This window comes from Chrysemys picta, chromosome 11 (genome assembly GCF_011386835.1).
Source record: "Chrysemys picta bellii isolate R12L10 chromosome 11, ASM1138683v2, whole genome shotgun sequence".
In the NCBI taxonomy this organism is placed as follows: Eukaryota; Metazoa; Chordata; order Testudines; family Emydidae; genus Chrysemys; species Chrysemys picta.
In genome coordinates, this window is record NC_088801.1 from 73,708,620 (window position 1) to 73,724,795 (window position 16,176).

The 16,176-nt window shown below is 49.1% G+C and overlaps 1 protein-coding gene across 2 annotated transcripts in view; it reads right to left on the reverse strand.

The window, feature by feature from the left end:
- The window catches only part of ASB18 (ankyrin repeat and SOCS box containing 18), a 51,917-nt gene that overhangs the window by 12,183 nt on the left and 23,558 nt on the right, over positions 1–16,176 (reverse strand). For both annotated transcript variants that reach the window (XM_024109239.3, XM_005292108.4), the window contains one exon: positions 1,752–2,256. In XM_024109239.3, coding sequence (XP_023965007.2) covers positions 1,752–2,256 — 505 coding nt within the window. The remainder of the gene's footprint in view (positions 1–1,751; positions 2,257–16,176) is intronic.

Here is a 16,176-nt window from a genome sequence, read left to right on the forward strand (position 1 = left end):
AATGGACTTAACCGTCATGAATTTATCCAGTTCTCTTTTAAACCCTGTTATAGTCCTAGCCTTCACAACCTCCTCAGGCAAGGAGTTCCACAGGTTGACTGTGCACTGTGTGAAGAAGAACTTCCTTTTATTTGTTTTAAACCTGCTGCCCATTAATTTCATTTGGTGACCCCTAATTCTTATATTATGGGAACAAGTAAATAACTTTTCCTTATTCACTCTCTCCACAACACTCATGATTTTATATACCTCTATCATATCCTCCTTAGTCTCCTCTTTTCCAAGCTTAAAAGTCCTATCCTCTTTAATCTCTCCTCATATGGGACCCATTCCAAACCCCTAATCATTTTAGTTGCCCTTCTCTGAACCTTTTCTAATGCCAGTATAGTACTAAGTTCCTAAGTTACTTCTGAAAAGGGGACTTCAGAGCCTAAGTCACTTAGGTGCTGTTGAAAATGTTACCCACTGTCACTACACGCTACGTGAGTCGGGCGCTATTAGCTTGTTGTTCCCGTTCCTACATCGAATAGAGCTGCTCACCACTCACTCAGCAGCCAGCTGAGTGCTGACATCGGCCTTTTGAAAGACGCTTTCTCCGCCCTTCTTTAAAAGAAATGGGTGAGTGAATTTGGTGCTCAGGCAAGGTGCTGGGTGGCTGGCCTCAGAGGGCTAATTCCTCTGCTTGGTTATAGACCGGGGACAGTCCAGCAAGCTGCACTGCAAGTTTTAGCCCTCACCGCCCCACCGCAGCCAGGGCCGGCTCTAGCTTGTTTGCTGCCCCAAGCAGCAAAAAAAAGCGCCGCCCCCCCCGCCGAGTGCCGCGCCGCCCCCCCCAGCCGAGCGCCACACCGCCCCCCCCCGCCGAGCGCCGCCGGAATCCCCCCCAGAGCGCCGCCCCCCCTGCGCCGCCCCCCCCGAGCACCACGCCGCCGGAGCCCACCCCCCCTGCACCGAGCGCCGCCGGAACCCCCCTCCAGCGCCGCGCCCGCGCCGCACCCCCACCGAGCCCCGCGCACCGGAACCCAAGCGCCGAGCCCCGCGACGCCCTCCCCCCCGCCGAGCGCCACGCCGCCGGAGCCCGCCCCCTGCCAAGCGCCGCCGGAACCCCCTTCCAGCGCCGCGCCCGCGCCGCACCCCCACCGAGCGCCGCGCACCGGAACCCGAGCGCCGAGCCCGGCGCTGCCCCCCCCCGCCGAGCGGCGTGCCGTCGGAGCCCGCCCCCGCCCCCTGCCGAGCGTCGCCGGAACCCCCTTCCAGCGCCGCCCCCGCGCCGCCCCCTCGCCGAGCCCCACGCAACCGGAGCCCGCCCCCCCCAGCGCCGCGCCGCCGGAGCGCCCCCCCGCGGAATGCCGCGCCGCGCTCCCCCCGCCGCCCCTTACCAGGTGCCGCCCCAAGCATGTGCTTGGGTGCCTGGTGCCTGGAGCCGGCCCTGACCGCAGCCAAAAGGGTCACTTCAAATGGGGCTAAGAGAGCAGGTCAATCTCTGCTGAGATGGCCAACAAGGATGCCAGTAATGCTGTGATGTGAACTCCTATCTGCTGGAAAGTTGCCTGAAACCACCAAATCCTTTTCACATCGGCCACTGCACAGCCCAGGGATGTTAATTGCCCTCCACCATTACTGGCCTGGATTAGAACTAACAACCAATTGGCCAACCTTACTGTAGCCCTTTACCGATCCCCTTGGAAAAGCCTCGCCGGTATTTAAGCTGGCTAACTGCCTCTGCCTCTAGCCAATGCGTGAGACTGTACCTTCCCAAAGGCCATAGGCCAGATTTTTTGGGAGCCGTGGTTCAGCAGTGTCTGTACTGTGAGACGTGGCCTCAGTTGCTGCTTGAAGGCTGCGGTCTGTAGGCTACAGGACAGGGGGGAGGCGCCGTTGTAATCAATGGCATTCACATCCGCTTTATTCTGCAGCAAAAACTGGACCAAGCTGTGACTGGCGTTCTTGCAGGCTTTGTGGAGAGGACTCTTCTCCTCTTCATCCGTGGTGTTGACATCTGCTCCGTACATAACCAGCAATCTGCACACCTGCAAGTAGCTTCCTTGAGCCGCTTGTTCTTTTGCCTGTCCGCAAGTCACGCTGAGTGCCGTTTCTTCCCGACTGTTCTTCCTATCCACACTGGCGCCGTACCTCAAGTATAGGAGAGCGTGATCATAGAGGCCATGTTTAGCTGCTATGTGAAGTGGTGTCTCCTGTGTCTCTTCACTAGGTAGATCAACCATCGCTCCATACCTCACCAAAAGTTTGGCACATCTGTAATGAAGTGACACGGCCATTTACTGAAGGAGAAATGGAAGCTGAGTTGTATGACTTGGTTATTATTGGGCCATCTTTTCCACCTCCCATTAGCGAGACCACTAAGATTAGAGAAAACAGATCTACGAGCCCATAAGTTCGAGTGGCCTCCACTGACTTTTGATGGGACTTGTGCTCCTAATTCACTTAGGTACTATTGGCCTGATGGGACACGAGGTTGAAGGAATGGAAACAATGCGGTTAAGGCTGGGGTGGCCCACCTTGACGGGGTGCCCACGCTCATTCAAAACATATGAGCAGCCTTTATTTAAAAATGAACTGAAATGTAATGTAAATTGTGTTTTCTTTAAGAGCAATGCCCAGAAAAATCGGCAGCGTCTGCCTGAGATGGTTACAGTGGAGCAGATGCACGCAGCCAGCACATGCTGGGCTACCAGAAGGGGGAAAAATGTTTTGTGTGTGTGCTTTTCAGAAAACACTCTTAACGTGCTACTTATGGCCAGTGCAGAAGAAATGAGTCTTTTGGCAAGTTCTGGAGGAGGGAGTGGGGGATGCTTGGCAAACCGGTGCTGTGTGGACATCCCGTGTATCGAGGGTGGTGTGCAGGAGCAGGGGGAAGCATAAGATGAAACTGGTAAAAGGAACCAGGCGGACATCCTGGGTGGGCTGGATGTGACCTGATAGGAGGTCTGAGACAGAGTGGTACGTAGGCCCTGGAAAGGGAGAACAAGAAGGTTAAACTTGATGCAGCGAGGAAAGGAGGGACAATGGAGGCATTAAACAGGTGTTGATGCTGTGGTCAAATCAGTGGGTGAGACAACTGTGTTTTGAAGGGGGTGGTGGTCAGGACCGGGGTTCTGGCACCGTCCCACCCAGGATAGGGAGCCCAGCACGAGGCTGCATCATCACGCCGCTGCATCCGGAAGGGGCTCCACACACAAGGGAGCCCGCTCAGAATAAGCACTGAGGGTGATGTGCGGGGAGAGCGCTCGGAGTCTGGTAACAGCATGGCATTGGCGACTCGACCTTGAGGCAAACACCCCTTGATCCAGTGTAGAGCGCCCTCTGCTCTTCAAACAGCTGGGAGTCATCAGACCTGGTAAGTCTCCTCTGAAGACATCCAGTTTCCAGCCCCCTCTGCCGGGCTTTTCAGGCAACCTCTCGGGAACCCCCAAAAGGGAGCCTGAAATGAGCCCAGAGGCTCTGCATCCTGGCAGGGATGGCTTCCTTGCTTCCCTCTCCCTTATCTATCCAAGGTACTTACATGGCCTCCATCACCTCAGTGTTTAAAGCATTTATCCTCACAACACTCTCACGTGGGAGTGCAGAGCTGCTATCCCCAGCCAGAGGGGGAACTGCAGCAAGGTGAGGCTCAGCGATGGCCACACAGGACGGCTGTAGCAGCGTAGGAAGTTGAACCTGGGTCTCGCTGGCAGAGCTACACAACAGCTGTGGTTTCCCTGCAGAGCCAGCTGGTCAGCAGGGGGAGGGAGGGACAGCAAGCTGCAGTGCAGAGTAGGGGGCAGACTGGGGAGAGAGCAAGATTCTGGCTCCCCCGCCCCAGAAAATACTCCATAGGGAGAAGGGGGATCCCCTGGCCCGGCCAGAGCTTAGGGGAAAAGGTCTTGTTGCCTCAGACAATACAGGGGTGAGGGGGGAAGGTGAAACTCAAGGAGGAAGCAGGAGCGTGGGGGAGGGGTTATGGAAATGAGGTCATGCATATTCACTGAGCATGCGTATTGGGGTATTATTTACATAATTCTCCAAATCCACAGCCTTATCAACACTGGAGCAAGGTGAGAGCAGCCTGCCCCCTGCATGGCATGGCTGTGCCTAGCCGTTAGCTCATCTCTCCAGCTTTGGGGACTACGGTCCACACAGCCACCCACAAGCGCTTTCCAGGCGCAGGGGAGGAAGGCGGTCGTCTTTGGCTTATGTGATAGAGTCTTCTAGCCCCAGCTGTTGAAAAGTTAAGGCTGTGACTCTGGCTGGTTGCTGCAAGTGCAAACACTGGGCTAAGGTCCCGGGCCTTGGCCACATGAGGAGAAAGGAAGGGCACTGGTTGGAGAGGTTCACACTCAATACCAACCCCAAGCAGTTGAGAAATGTTGGGTGTCAGTGCCTGGTTGACAAGTATCAGGGGGTAGCCGTGTTTGTCTGTATCTACAAAAACAACAAGGATGCATCTGAAGAAGTGAGGTTTTTACCCACGAAAGCTTATGCCCAAATAAATCTGTTAGTCTTTAAGGTGCCACCAGACTCCTTGTTGTTTTTGTAGATACAGACTAACACGGCTACCCCCTGATACTTGACAACCAGGCACTGACACCCAACATTTCTCAACTGCCTGGGGTTGGTATTGAGTGTGAACCTCTCCAACCAGTGCCCTTCCTTTCTCCTCCAGGTGCCACCAGACTCCTTAGTGCCTGGTTGCAATGCCTGGGCCACGATGGGGTCTGGCTGTGTCAGTGTAGCCTGCTGCGGCTTCTTCTCCGTACGGAAAGCTACGATGCTCCAGCCAGTCCTCCCAGTGCCATCCCTACACATTTGGGAATTGCCCCAAAGCCCCAGCTCTCAGCAAGGGCTCTGGGCACTACATAATAGGTGCTCCTGGAGACCCAGCGTCCACTGGTACAGGCAAGGTTACAAGGCGGGCACTGCGTGTGGATGTGCCAGAAAGGTTTTGTCAAAATCAATGTTGTTCTGGAGACACATTAAACCATTGCAAGGACACATGAGACCATCAGCCAGTTCATGCAATCAATGTGTCTGCAGTCGTTTAATCTCTTGGTGTAGATAACATCCCCGGAGTGTGATGCAGACTATCCATATAATCCAACTCTTGTCTGACATGTATGCCTTAGGGCAAGGGTCTGTGTGTAGGCGGGAGGCCGTGTGGAAAGGCAAGGTTCTTTAAATAGACATCAGCTGTAAGTGAATCAGAGAATGAGTCTCAGCTGAAAACATCAAACTCACTGTCTGGACCTTGGCTGCCGGTGGTCAAGGCTGTTCACACTGGTATTGAGCCAGAATAACTAGAAGGGAAAAAAACTTCTATAGCTACCTAATGCATTGACTTGGGCTGCTTTGAGACGCATGGGGTGATGTACACGGGCAGGTCTGGCATTAAAAATGCTTTCTCCACCCATTTCTGACTCTGCCATTTAAGTGACCAAAACTACCACCTGTGCCTTCTCCTAGTTTCAGAAACTTGTAAGGTGCTGAAACATATTCCCTGGCTTTCCAAACGTAGCATAACTTTACTCACACTAGAATGGTCTATTTCCAAATTGTTGCAAGGGAAATCTCTCAATTGCCTTGCATCAATGGGAGAACAGATGTTTTCATTCTGAGGTTAAACCTTTGAGTTGGAAGTGCGTTGGGGCATGAGTGGCAATTATCCAACAAGAACTGCTTTTCCGGTTTGTCTTCTTCCTTGGCTAAGCTCTGCAGTCTGTCCTGAGTCCCTCCTTATTCAGACAGAAATCCCACTGATGTCTCTCGGAGTTTTGCCTGAATAAGGAATGTAGGATTTCACCCCTTGTGTGTACTGCAAAGGAACACTTTCTTTCTTGGTTCAAGCCCACCGAAAGGAATGTGTTTTGTGAGCGGTGTACAGAATTGCTTGCTACCCAACTTTGGGGACTGTCCCATGTAGCAGCACCTGCCATTTCAAGAAGAACAGGGTTTGTGTTTAAACAAAAAACATTCCTGTAATATAAGTAATCTTGGAAATTTACAAAAGAGTGATCTCAGGCTGTCATGAAACCTTGGCCATTAAAGGGACACCCCCCCCCCCTTTACAATATTCTATCACAGCACAGAATGCCTTCTGACAAACAGAAGGGGGTTAAAGATAAACAGTCCACACCAATGGTTTTTTAGTGCAAGTAAGTGAATGTGATAAGCCAGTCTAAATGAATCAAAATTACTGCTACTTTTTCTACTAGAAGTTGACGTTGTAACCGTTGTAACGGTGACATGGTGGCAAAACAATGTCAAATTCTGCAGTACATGCAAAGGGCAGTTGGCACCAATGCCGGTACAACTGGCCATGCTGTGATTAGGATTTCTATTAGGTAATGAGAGGAGGGAGGAGGGGAGACTCACAGGTAATAATGCAAGACCTTGAAAATATTCTGGGATGTAGGTTTCATAATAGAAACTGATGTGACAGTATTGGGCTCAGCTGTACAGCAATCCCTATCTCATGGATATTGCCCACATCTGATTTATTTGGTTCTGAGGAGATATTTACTTTCCTTTGTGGCTTGGCCAGTAAAAATCGTGTCTAAAGTTTCTTTCTATATATACTGTGCACCTACTTTTTTTGCTCAAGGTTGCTTCTACAGAGTTTAGTGGTATTCAGTGCTGATATTTAACTGAAATGAACCTTGCTCGGGTCCAGACTGACTCACATAAACTTCAAGCAGGTTTTCTTGCCCTTAGCTCTCCTTATACGTTGCCATTTGGCTCTGGTGCCTAGAACAGTCTGACTTGTAATCATGTTAAAGACTACCAACCAGATGCCTAATGAAAAATCTGTTTGGAGACCCTTCTGACAACAGGTTATGTAGCCACCTAATTCTCCTCCCTTCTCTCATTTTTCTTTCATTCAATGGTTATATATTTCCATGGAAATTGGAGGTATGGGCTAGATCCCCAACTTGTGCAAATTGACATAGCTCCATTTGGCCCTTTGGTTTTTGAAGGTGACCTGTAAAGGACAAATTAAAATCAGACTAACCTCAGCACTGTAGTCCTGGTTTAGGAAAGCCCTTAAGCGTATGTGCATACCACTGTTTGGTGCATGTTATGTGTCCCCCTCTGTAACCAGTTCACAGCCTGCTACAGGTCCTGGTTCTTTAGATCAGTCTCTAGAGACTCACATATTTAGCTCTGGAGGTCCCTGGTCCAATCTCCACTGTTAGTCAAGATGGTGGCTATCACATAGCAGGGGCTCATGGGGACTTGGACTGCTGTGGGCCTGAGAATGAGTGTCTTCTCTCCAAGGGAAGCATGTAACCCACTGGTTAGTGTACTATGTACCTGCCGCTATGCCTGATCCACAGACGATATGGGTCTGTTGAAGCTCTCAGCTCGAGGCTTTTTCACTTGTGCTTTCCGCTTTGGCGGTTCCACATTCAGTCCCCATGGTTGGTTAAGATGGGGATGTTTCTGCGTTGCTTAAATGCTTTCCTGAATTGTCGGTGATGAGCTTAGTTCGTCCATTGAACTTATAAGGGGGACATTCAGTACATAAATAAGTGTAGTATAAACTAGCCTCTAAAATAACAATTCTTCATCGTCTCACAAAGTCAGATGGCTGGTTCTGAGGGGCTGGGTGATGCCTGAGAAAATTCAACAATGTTTATGGCCTCTTATTTTTTTATTTATTTTCTTAAACTCTTTCCTCCCAAAGTTCACGACCATACAGACACTGCCTTTCACGTCCTTCTAGGCAGTTTGTCAGAATTCTTAACTTCCTTCTCCACTAGCTGGGGAGACACTTTGAGCATGTCTACACTGCACACAAAGCCCAGGCTCTGACTCACGTTTGAGCCCGAGCCCTCCTTCTGTCTACACATGAATCAGTCTGACGTGGGTCAGCAAGCACTCAGGACACAGGCCCTGCTAAGGGGAGGTGGGTCAGAGCCCAAGTCCTGCTGAGACTTAGGTCTAAGCCCTGTCATTCTGCTGTGTGAATGCAGGCCAAGCCACAGACCCAAGTTAAAAGGTCTGCGTAGTGCAGCATGGATGTGTTAGCACAGTTGTGAGACCAGAGTTGGGTCCAGAAACTGTAAGCCCAGGTTTACAATGCAGTATGGATTCTCAAGTGTGGTCTTGGAAAACTGAACCCACAAGCTTGGGTCTGACAGATTTGGGTTTACAATGCAATGTAGACATACTCGAAGTGCAACATTAGCTTTGAGGGGGGTTTAACTTTATGTCCATCTCTGAGAGCGCTCTGCTGCCCATGTAATTACCTCTGGGGAGGAGACAGAAAAACAGCAATGAGGCTAGCTCCCTTCCTTGGTTATGAAGCTCCCTAGAGACCCTACAGGGTGCTTCCTGCACATCAAGGCGCTTCTGTTCTGCTTCTGTTTTATCTTAAGTAACCAACTTTATTAAGTTAAAAGTATCTCTGCAAACAGATGTGAATAGAATGCACTAGTACAGCAGAGGTCCTGTTTATCTCAGTGGCTGCCTCTCTCTTTGTGTCTTCCTCTTACAGTTGAGACCGTCAAGCTGATAGTTCCTTGGTTTGTTTCTCTGGTGGCTGGAGACAGGGCATTTGAGAAGAAGGTTCTTGACTCCTGAATTCTGTCCCCACTTTTTGGTGTGACAAAACCCAACTCTGACCAGCCTTCTTTCTGGCCACACTGTATAGTCAGGCTTCTGAGGGGGTTGCCAGAAGGGTGTTAGAGTACGTATGGGAGAGTTCCTTTGTAGGAGACGTTGTTAGGTTTGCGTACGTTAGCATTAGTGTAGCTGACCTATAATATTGCTTTTATTGCAAATGTGTGGTGATCGCTCCATGTTATCAATGTAAGTAAATATATTCGTAGCTAGGCGACAGGGCCTGTATGCCATCTTCTCCTCCTTGACCTCTAGATTACGGGGGCCGGTGGATATTGGTGGCCTGACATATACAGGAGGTCAGAGTAGATTGTCTGATGGTCCCTTCTGTCCTTACACACTACGACTCTATGACCTCGCTTCTGCTTTTGACACTATTGATCACACACTCCTTGAATTCATGTGCTCGTTTAGCTTTCCTGACTCCTTCCTCTCCTGATTTTCCTCCTACCTCTCCAGTCACTCCTTTAATAACTATTTTGGTAATAAAGGTGAGCGACACATAAGATTACGGGGAAGTAGAGCTGGTCAACATTTTTTGACTGAAAATATCTTCCACTGTGAAAATGGGGTTTAAATCGAAAGGAAGATTTTTGTGGGAAAATGTCCTTTGATGCAATGTATGCAGTGCTGTTGTAGCCAGGCTGGTCCCAGGATATTAGAGGGAGAAGGAGGGTGAGTAATATCTTTTATTGGACCCACTTCTGTTGGTGAGAGAGCTTGATGATGAGCTATGTGTCAGCTCGAAACCTTGTCTCTCTCACCAACAATAAAATACATTACTTCACCCTCCTTGTCTCGCTAATTGGAGGCAAGGAGAATTTTCATTTTGTTTCTATCTGAAATTTTTCTTTAGGTTTTTAAAAATCAAAATATATTTGAAATGTAGAATTTTCATCTCCTCTTTTTGACGAGGTGCAATAACATGAAAAATGTCCAAGTTTTCTTCCCTCAACACACTCTTCCTCTCTTCCCCCCTTTTGCCAAACTAACTTTTTACAGCTTCTCCAATGTTGGAAAAGTTAGAGAGGGAAAAGGATGGAAAAAAATCAAGGAAAAAGTGGAAAAACTTTGTGACATAATTCGTTCTGTGGTGAAAAAGAGAAAATAAATAAATAAAAAAACCTGATTATTTTAATATCTAAAATAAAAAATTCAAATCATTTCCAAAAATTTGCCACAGAAAATCAAAATTTTGAATGGCAAATTTTTGTTTGCAATTTTTTTTCAGGGGAAAAAATGGATTTTTTGACCAGCTGTATTGGTAAGAGTAAATTTTTTCCTCCTGCTCCTGGTCCTGTTGTTGTTACCCTTATCTATATTAGATAACATCCCTTTCACATATCAGAATTCAGCATCCTATTTTTCCAGTGGTTACTGTTACATCTTGCCTTTAAAGAAAACGTATGTAAATTAAATCAACCAAAAGTAACTACAAGCCAGTCCAGCTAATTCATGTAACACATATGGACACATCCAGGCTGGAAGTTCAGGGTAAATGCTCTGAGCTCCCTGACAGAGAAGAGGCTTATCTGCCTCTTATTGGTGGACATCTGTCAATAACAACTCTGAAATTCAGTGGTTGGCTGATCCTGTTTCTTCTGCAGAGGCTTGTTTTAGCCATTGAGTTGACTGCATCACCTGGAACGTCTATTTGCTGTGTACTACAGCTCTCAGCAGAGAAGCATGGACAGTGGCTTTCTGGGTGCTCTCCAGAAGCAGAGGCAGTATCCTCCTTGGTTTTGTTGAGATGTTTCCTGTTCCTCCTGTGGGACTGATCTCAGGAATTGTTCTGACGTAGGACCTTGGTGCACAAAGTTTGTTGGAGTCTAAAATTCTTTTTCCTCCAGCAAGGGGTGGGGATTAAGTATTTGGCATTCTTGTTGTAATATTTCTTCTCTTCTAGTTTCCTGTTGCAGAGCTCTTTGGAAACTGCTTGAAGATTAATTATTTCTAGCTCAAGGGCCTGGTTAGGCAGAAGAATAAAAAAACCTTAGTGCCAGTCTATGAACCGATGGATCGTAAGATGTTGTGGAGTGTATTGCAATATTCCAGCAATGCTAAATATGGGTCCCCTGAATTTGCCAGGGATATTTAAATCATTGTTTTTGCTATTTGTAATGACTCTTATTATGCACAATCAAATACATTAGCAGAAGAGTATGATGTGGTGTGCTTGAATCGATATTTCAAAAAGAAAGGCTACAATGAGCCACTAACTAGTTGTGGGCCATTCTCTATTAGTTCACCAGGTTTCCATGAGCAAGAAGTGATACATGTTGTGTTGTACCACTGCCCCTTGATAGGTCTGTGCAACAGCTGAGTCTTAAAAATGACTGAGTGGTAGATTGCTACCAAGGAATTATCCTTCCCCTTTAATTCAGGTAGCCCTTCACCAGCCCTTCACTTAGCCCAAAGGCCATTTGAAATCACACGTCGTTTCAGTGGATCTTTTACATTCTGTTTTCTATAGCATAGCATACAGGTCATCTGTGATACCTCCATCTTCCTAGGCTGAAAATTTCACGCATGGGTCTTTAGCAGTAGCAGCAGCTCCCTCTACCCTTTTGATTTCTTGCAAACATTATTTCATGGAAAACTTGGAAGCATAAAAAACCGTCGCTCCCAGGTTGCTGCCAGGTTCCTTTTCAGACTGAGGAATTCAGGTGGCTTAACTTGCTGTCTTTTTGCAAAGATTCAGTTTACTTCTGACACCATATAACAAGAGCAGGAGACACACAGGATGACAGTAAGAGGCTGCGTGTTATTTCCTCGCCCCAGGACCTGGTTAGGGTTACGAAAAGGTGGCACCCTGTAACAGGGATCGCTGTTTGATGACTACTACTCCACTCTCCATGCAGGTTCCCCATGGGCTCTGCCATTGGCACCTTCCCCCTCCCCTTTTCTGGATTTCCCTGGTATTATCCCTACTGCTGGGAAGAGAGTGTAGGGGTGCTGTGGGTTCTGGAAGGCTGCACCCTTTCCAACCATGGGGATCTCCAAAAGCCACCATGACAGAGGAGCTGTAGCTGGTTGTGATGGCACCAACCATCAGCTGCGATTGGCAAGGCTCCCTACCACCATGGGTTGGGGTCCCAGAACATTAGTACCACACAGAAGCCTCGGAGGAGAGCTGGGACAGGGGCCTGGGAGTACCTGCTCCACCCTCTCCCATTGCTGGCCTCCAGTCCACGGAGCTGCTCCAGAAGCCCATCTGTATGAAGCAATGGGGTGGAGTGATGCATTGCCACAGCAGAATCTCTCTTTTCCCGTCCATGTGGAAAGCAGGAGATGTGTGAATGGAGGGGCCTCGCCGCATGCGCAGGTTGACCTGGAGCATGCCAGCCCATTGCTAATGCTCACGTTCCTCACTGAAAACAATGGATATTTTCATTTCATACAATTGTGTCTCCATCTCAGGCTAAAGCAGACAGAAATTTTCCACAGATCCCAGTAGTTCAGCACCAGCGCACCTGACTCTTTCCAGGCTCCTGTTTTTATTTTCTCCTGCCGCCACTGACAAAGTTTAGAAGCAAAGAACCTTTTCTCCCCCTCAATTTTAGCCTCTTTAAAGGAAAAATCAACTCAATGCTCCTCTTTTTAATCATCCCACCTTTAACAAAAGGGAAAAAACGACCGAGTGCAGTGAATTTAGAGACTCGTCTTACCCCACCATGTTAATTATCTCTGCTGTAAAAAGGAGGTCAAGGAGAGGAACTCTCTACTAAATAGGGCGAAGTTGGCATGCATGGCTCCTAAAGCGAAGAAGGTAAGAGTGAACTTTACTGGAACTTTTTTTTTTAAATCTCTTCAAAAAGCTCCTAGATTAAAGCTCTGATATGCTTTTTTTTTTTGTTGAATTCTCATGGATTCTGAAGCTCAAATGGCTGGAAGGAAGCCCAGGTAATTTTTTTTTATCCCAGTCACTCAGAGGCTCAAAGGTTTTAAGTCCTGCCCCCATGGTGAATTGCCGACTATATGGGAATACAGAAGAACCCGACACATAGGTGTCCTGGCCATTGTTATCAAGAGGGAGAAAAATAAAATAGCTCTGTATGTAGGTCAATGACCTGCTCTTTACTGTCAGTAAAAAATTAAGGATGACCTAAAATCTACTACTCAAAATCAGGGACAAGTAGTCTCTCTTAATCAGACAAAATGTTTATGTTACCAAAAGCTTGACCTCCTCAGGGTCTAACTTTAGCAAAAGTCTTTGCAATTGAAAAGCAGTGGTCGAAACCTCAAAACCTGTCTGAAATGTCTATTAATTTTTGATCCTGCAAGGTAGTTGGCTTAGTTATTGTAGAGGCGCCCGGTAGCGCTGCTGTAGTTAAGGGTCTGCCAACATTTCCATTATAAAGCCCCAATATTCAAGGGCTTCTAACTCAGCTGTTTCCACATTGTCTCCGTCTGATTACAGGTTGGCAGCTCAAATGCCATGTCACCCCTGCCTCCCCATTCCTGTAAAAACAACCCCTGCCTCCCCATTCCTGTAAAAACATGTAAATCAGCTAAGGTTGGAGAGTGACTAAAAGAGCCAGGCAAAAAATCCTGTGTGCGAGACTTTTATCTTTTATGCCAGCAAGTAAAACTGTCACCCTCCTTCCCATCATTTTTATGGCATGGGAGAGTGAATTTGGCGTCTGGGCAAATAAATAGTTAGGATTGCAAGTCTGGTTAACACTTATTTTAGGTCATAGGCTTGTGGACCAAGCTTTCTCTTTCAAGAGAGAAAATATTAAAAGGGAAATTTAGGGATTAATCCTGCTCCGATAGAGATGAATGGGGTAAAAATTCAGGTCCTTGATTAGTAATTGTGGCTCAGTGTCACAACACAATATTCATCCAGCTATCCTCTTGGAAAGTCATTTTTGCTTTGTTTGTGTCATGCAAGAGCTTCCCTGTATCATCAAGTTGTTCTTTGATCCACCCATATATTTTGGTTGAATTGTTAGTATCTTTTGGTGCTTTGCCAAGATTCACATTTATAGGAAATGCTTGAGAGATTTATGTTTGAAATCTGCCTCCCCAGAGCGGATACCTTCTTTTCTCAGGAGCCTTACTCACAGACCTGTCCAACATCTGGCCCATCATATTTGTGTTCTGTAGCATTACCCCAGACTCTCAACCTAGTTTTGTTTAGCGTCTCTACCTATCTAAAGGGGACTGGTTTGAAACCAGGGTGGCACTTCATTGAAACTGGCAGGCAATGAAGTTCACTACACTTGTAAGCATTGTTACCAAGATATCAAGGTAGCCTAGCTTTTTAAATAAAAAGCTTTCCAAGTTTTAATGATTCAGACACTTCAAGCCATACTGGGCTGAAACTTGACGTAAATCACAGTCATGATGAATGTTTCTTTAAACATTTATACCAGCGTCGTAATCTATCCTGCTCTAACGCATGGCACATGTATTCGTCCTGAGGTTCCAGACATTACTTTTCTGCCATGTCAGACAAGAAACAGTACAGTATTTGTTGCAAGACAGAAGGGCCCACAACCTTGACGAAGTGGGTATCTCCTTCTACTCTCAGGGCCTCACGGAAGCTAAGGGAATTCACTCCCGGAAGAGGGCATGCAGTGTTTCCACCACCACACCCCTGGAGGAGATATTCCAGCAGAGGGCTGCTTTAAAACCTGCCGGGACCCCTACGTGCTCTGCTTGCAGCAACTACCCTGCAGATGCACTGAATCATCATCATGTTCCATGGTATCCTGGCTATACTCTCTCCCGAGTCATCACCTGCCCCATTGCTCTGTCGACCCCCTGCAGAGGGGGAGTGGAGGAGGGCGGGTATTGTGGCTGCTTTCCACAGTCACAGCCTTCACTCCGTGGACTTTCTGCCTCTGGGGGCTCTGGGCACATGGCAGAAAGTCCGTGGAGTGGAGGCTGTGTGATGGGTGTCTGCTAGGGCACCATACGTCCGGGTTTCCCCGGACATGTCCGGCTTTTCGCTCTTTAAATAGCCGTCCGGGGGGGATTTCTAAAAATCTAAAAATGTCCGGGATTTCCCCCCAGTCGGCTATTTATCGACCGAAAAGCGGCTGACAGGGCGGCCGAGCGCCGCTCGCATTGGGGCCTCGGCAGCCAAAGCCCCTTCCCGGCTCCCCCAATCCCCTGCAGCCGTAGCACGCCGCCTGGCAGCGCTGGGGGTTGGGGCTGTGCGCCTGTGAGGGAACGCGGGGGCGGGGCTGGCAGTGGCGGCCAGAGCCCCTCCCCCGCTTCCCCACTCCTCCACAGCCTCAGCACGCCGCTCGGCAGCACTCGGGCGGGGCGCTCCTTGGGGCGCGGAGCCAGACACCTGCTCTAAGCCGAGTGGCACGGTAAGGGGGTCGGGGAGTTGGAGAAGGGGGGCAGTCAGGGGACAGGGAGCGGGGGGGGGTTGGATGGGTCAGGAGTTCGGGGGGGCTGTCAGGGGGGCAGGGGTGTGGAGAGGGGTTGGGACAGTCAGGGACAGGGAGCGGGGGGGTTAGATGGGTCGGGGGTTCTGGGGGGGCTGTCAGGGGGCGGGAAGTGGGAGGGAGTGGCTAAGGGGTGGGGCTACCCCCCCAATGGAGTATCCTCTTTTTTGAAAGTTCAGATATGGTAACCCTAGTGTCTGCCCCACACAAACTCTGAGGGGGTTAATGTGGGCCTGGAAGGGCCCATTAACCTAAGACTGGTGCACCTAGAGGCAAACCAGGGTTTAATGGCAGATGCAGCCCAGCTGGGCAGGAGCTGAGATGGGATTAGAAAGCCAGGAAGTGAGAGCAGGGTGGAGGTCTGCAGTCACTCTGCAGAGCAGCAGTTTTTAAACTTTTTGAGCTGAGCCCCATCCCCCAAGTTACAATTTTTGGTTGCATCCCCGAGACAAAAATAGACCCATGCAAAAGTATGCTCAATAGAGCTGCTCATAAACCTAGCAGAGACTTTTGCATAGCTTTAATTAAGTTACCTGCACCTGTAAGTTTCAAATACACAGCTGCTTACCAATGGCACGGCCAGCGCTTCCTAAGCAGTGGGCTGCTTCTACCTTCCAGCCAGGCAGCACCACTCGGGCAGGGCCAATACCGGCCTCTCACCCCTCTTGGGAAGGCATGTGAGACGGTCTCTGGGGGCACAGCCAGCGTGGGACGCAGAGAGTGCTTGGAGCAGAAATGAGTGTGGCCACGGCAGATGTTGACGCTGACCCACAGGCTGGGTGGCTCACTGAGGTAAGTCGGGGGGGGTGGGGAGAGAGGTGGTGCTCCCTCCCCACCCCCCATAGAGGCTGCCCCAGACCCTGTCATGTGGGGCTGGATGAGCTGCCTGGCATTGCCACTTGCTCCCCCAAATGTTCCTCCATGCCCCCTGAGGGGTGTGTGCCCCACAGTTTGAAAACCTCTGCCCTAGAGGGAAGAGAGTTGGCCAGGGACAGGAGGAGATCAAGCCCTGGGGTCCTGCCCTGGACTAGAGAGTCTGACAAGAGATCTAGGGAGGTGAAGTAGCCGTGGGGAGTGGAGGAAGCTCCTGGGGTAAAGCCAGAGATAGGTAAGGAGACAGAGAGGTGAGGCAGGGAGGAGTCCAGGGAAACAG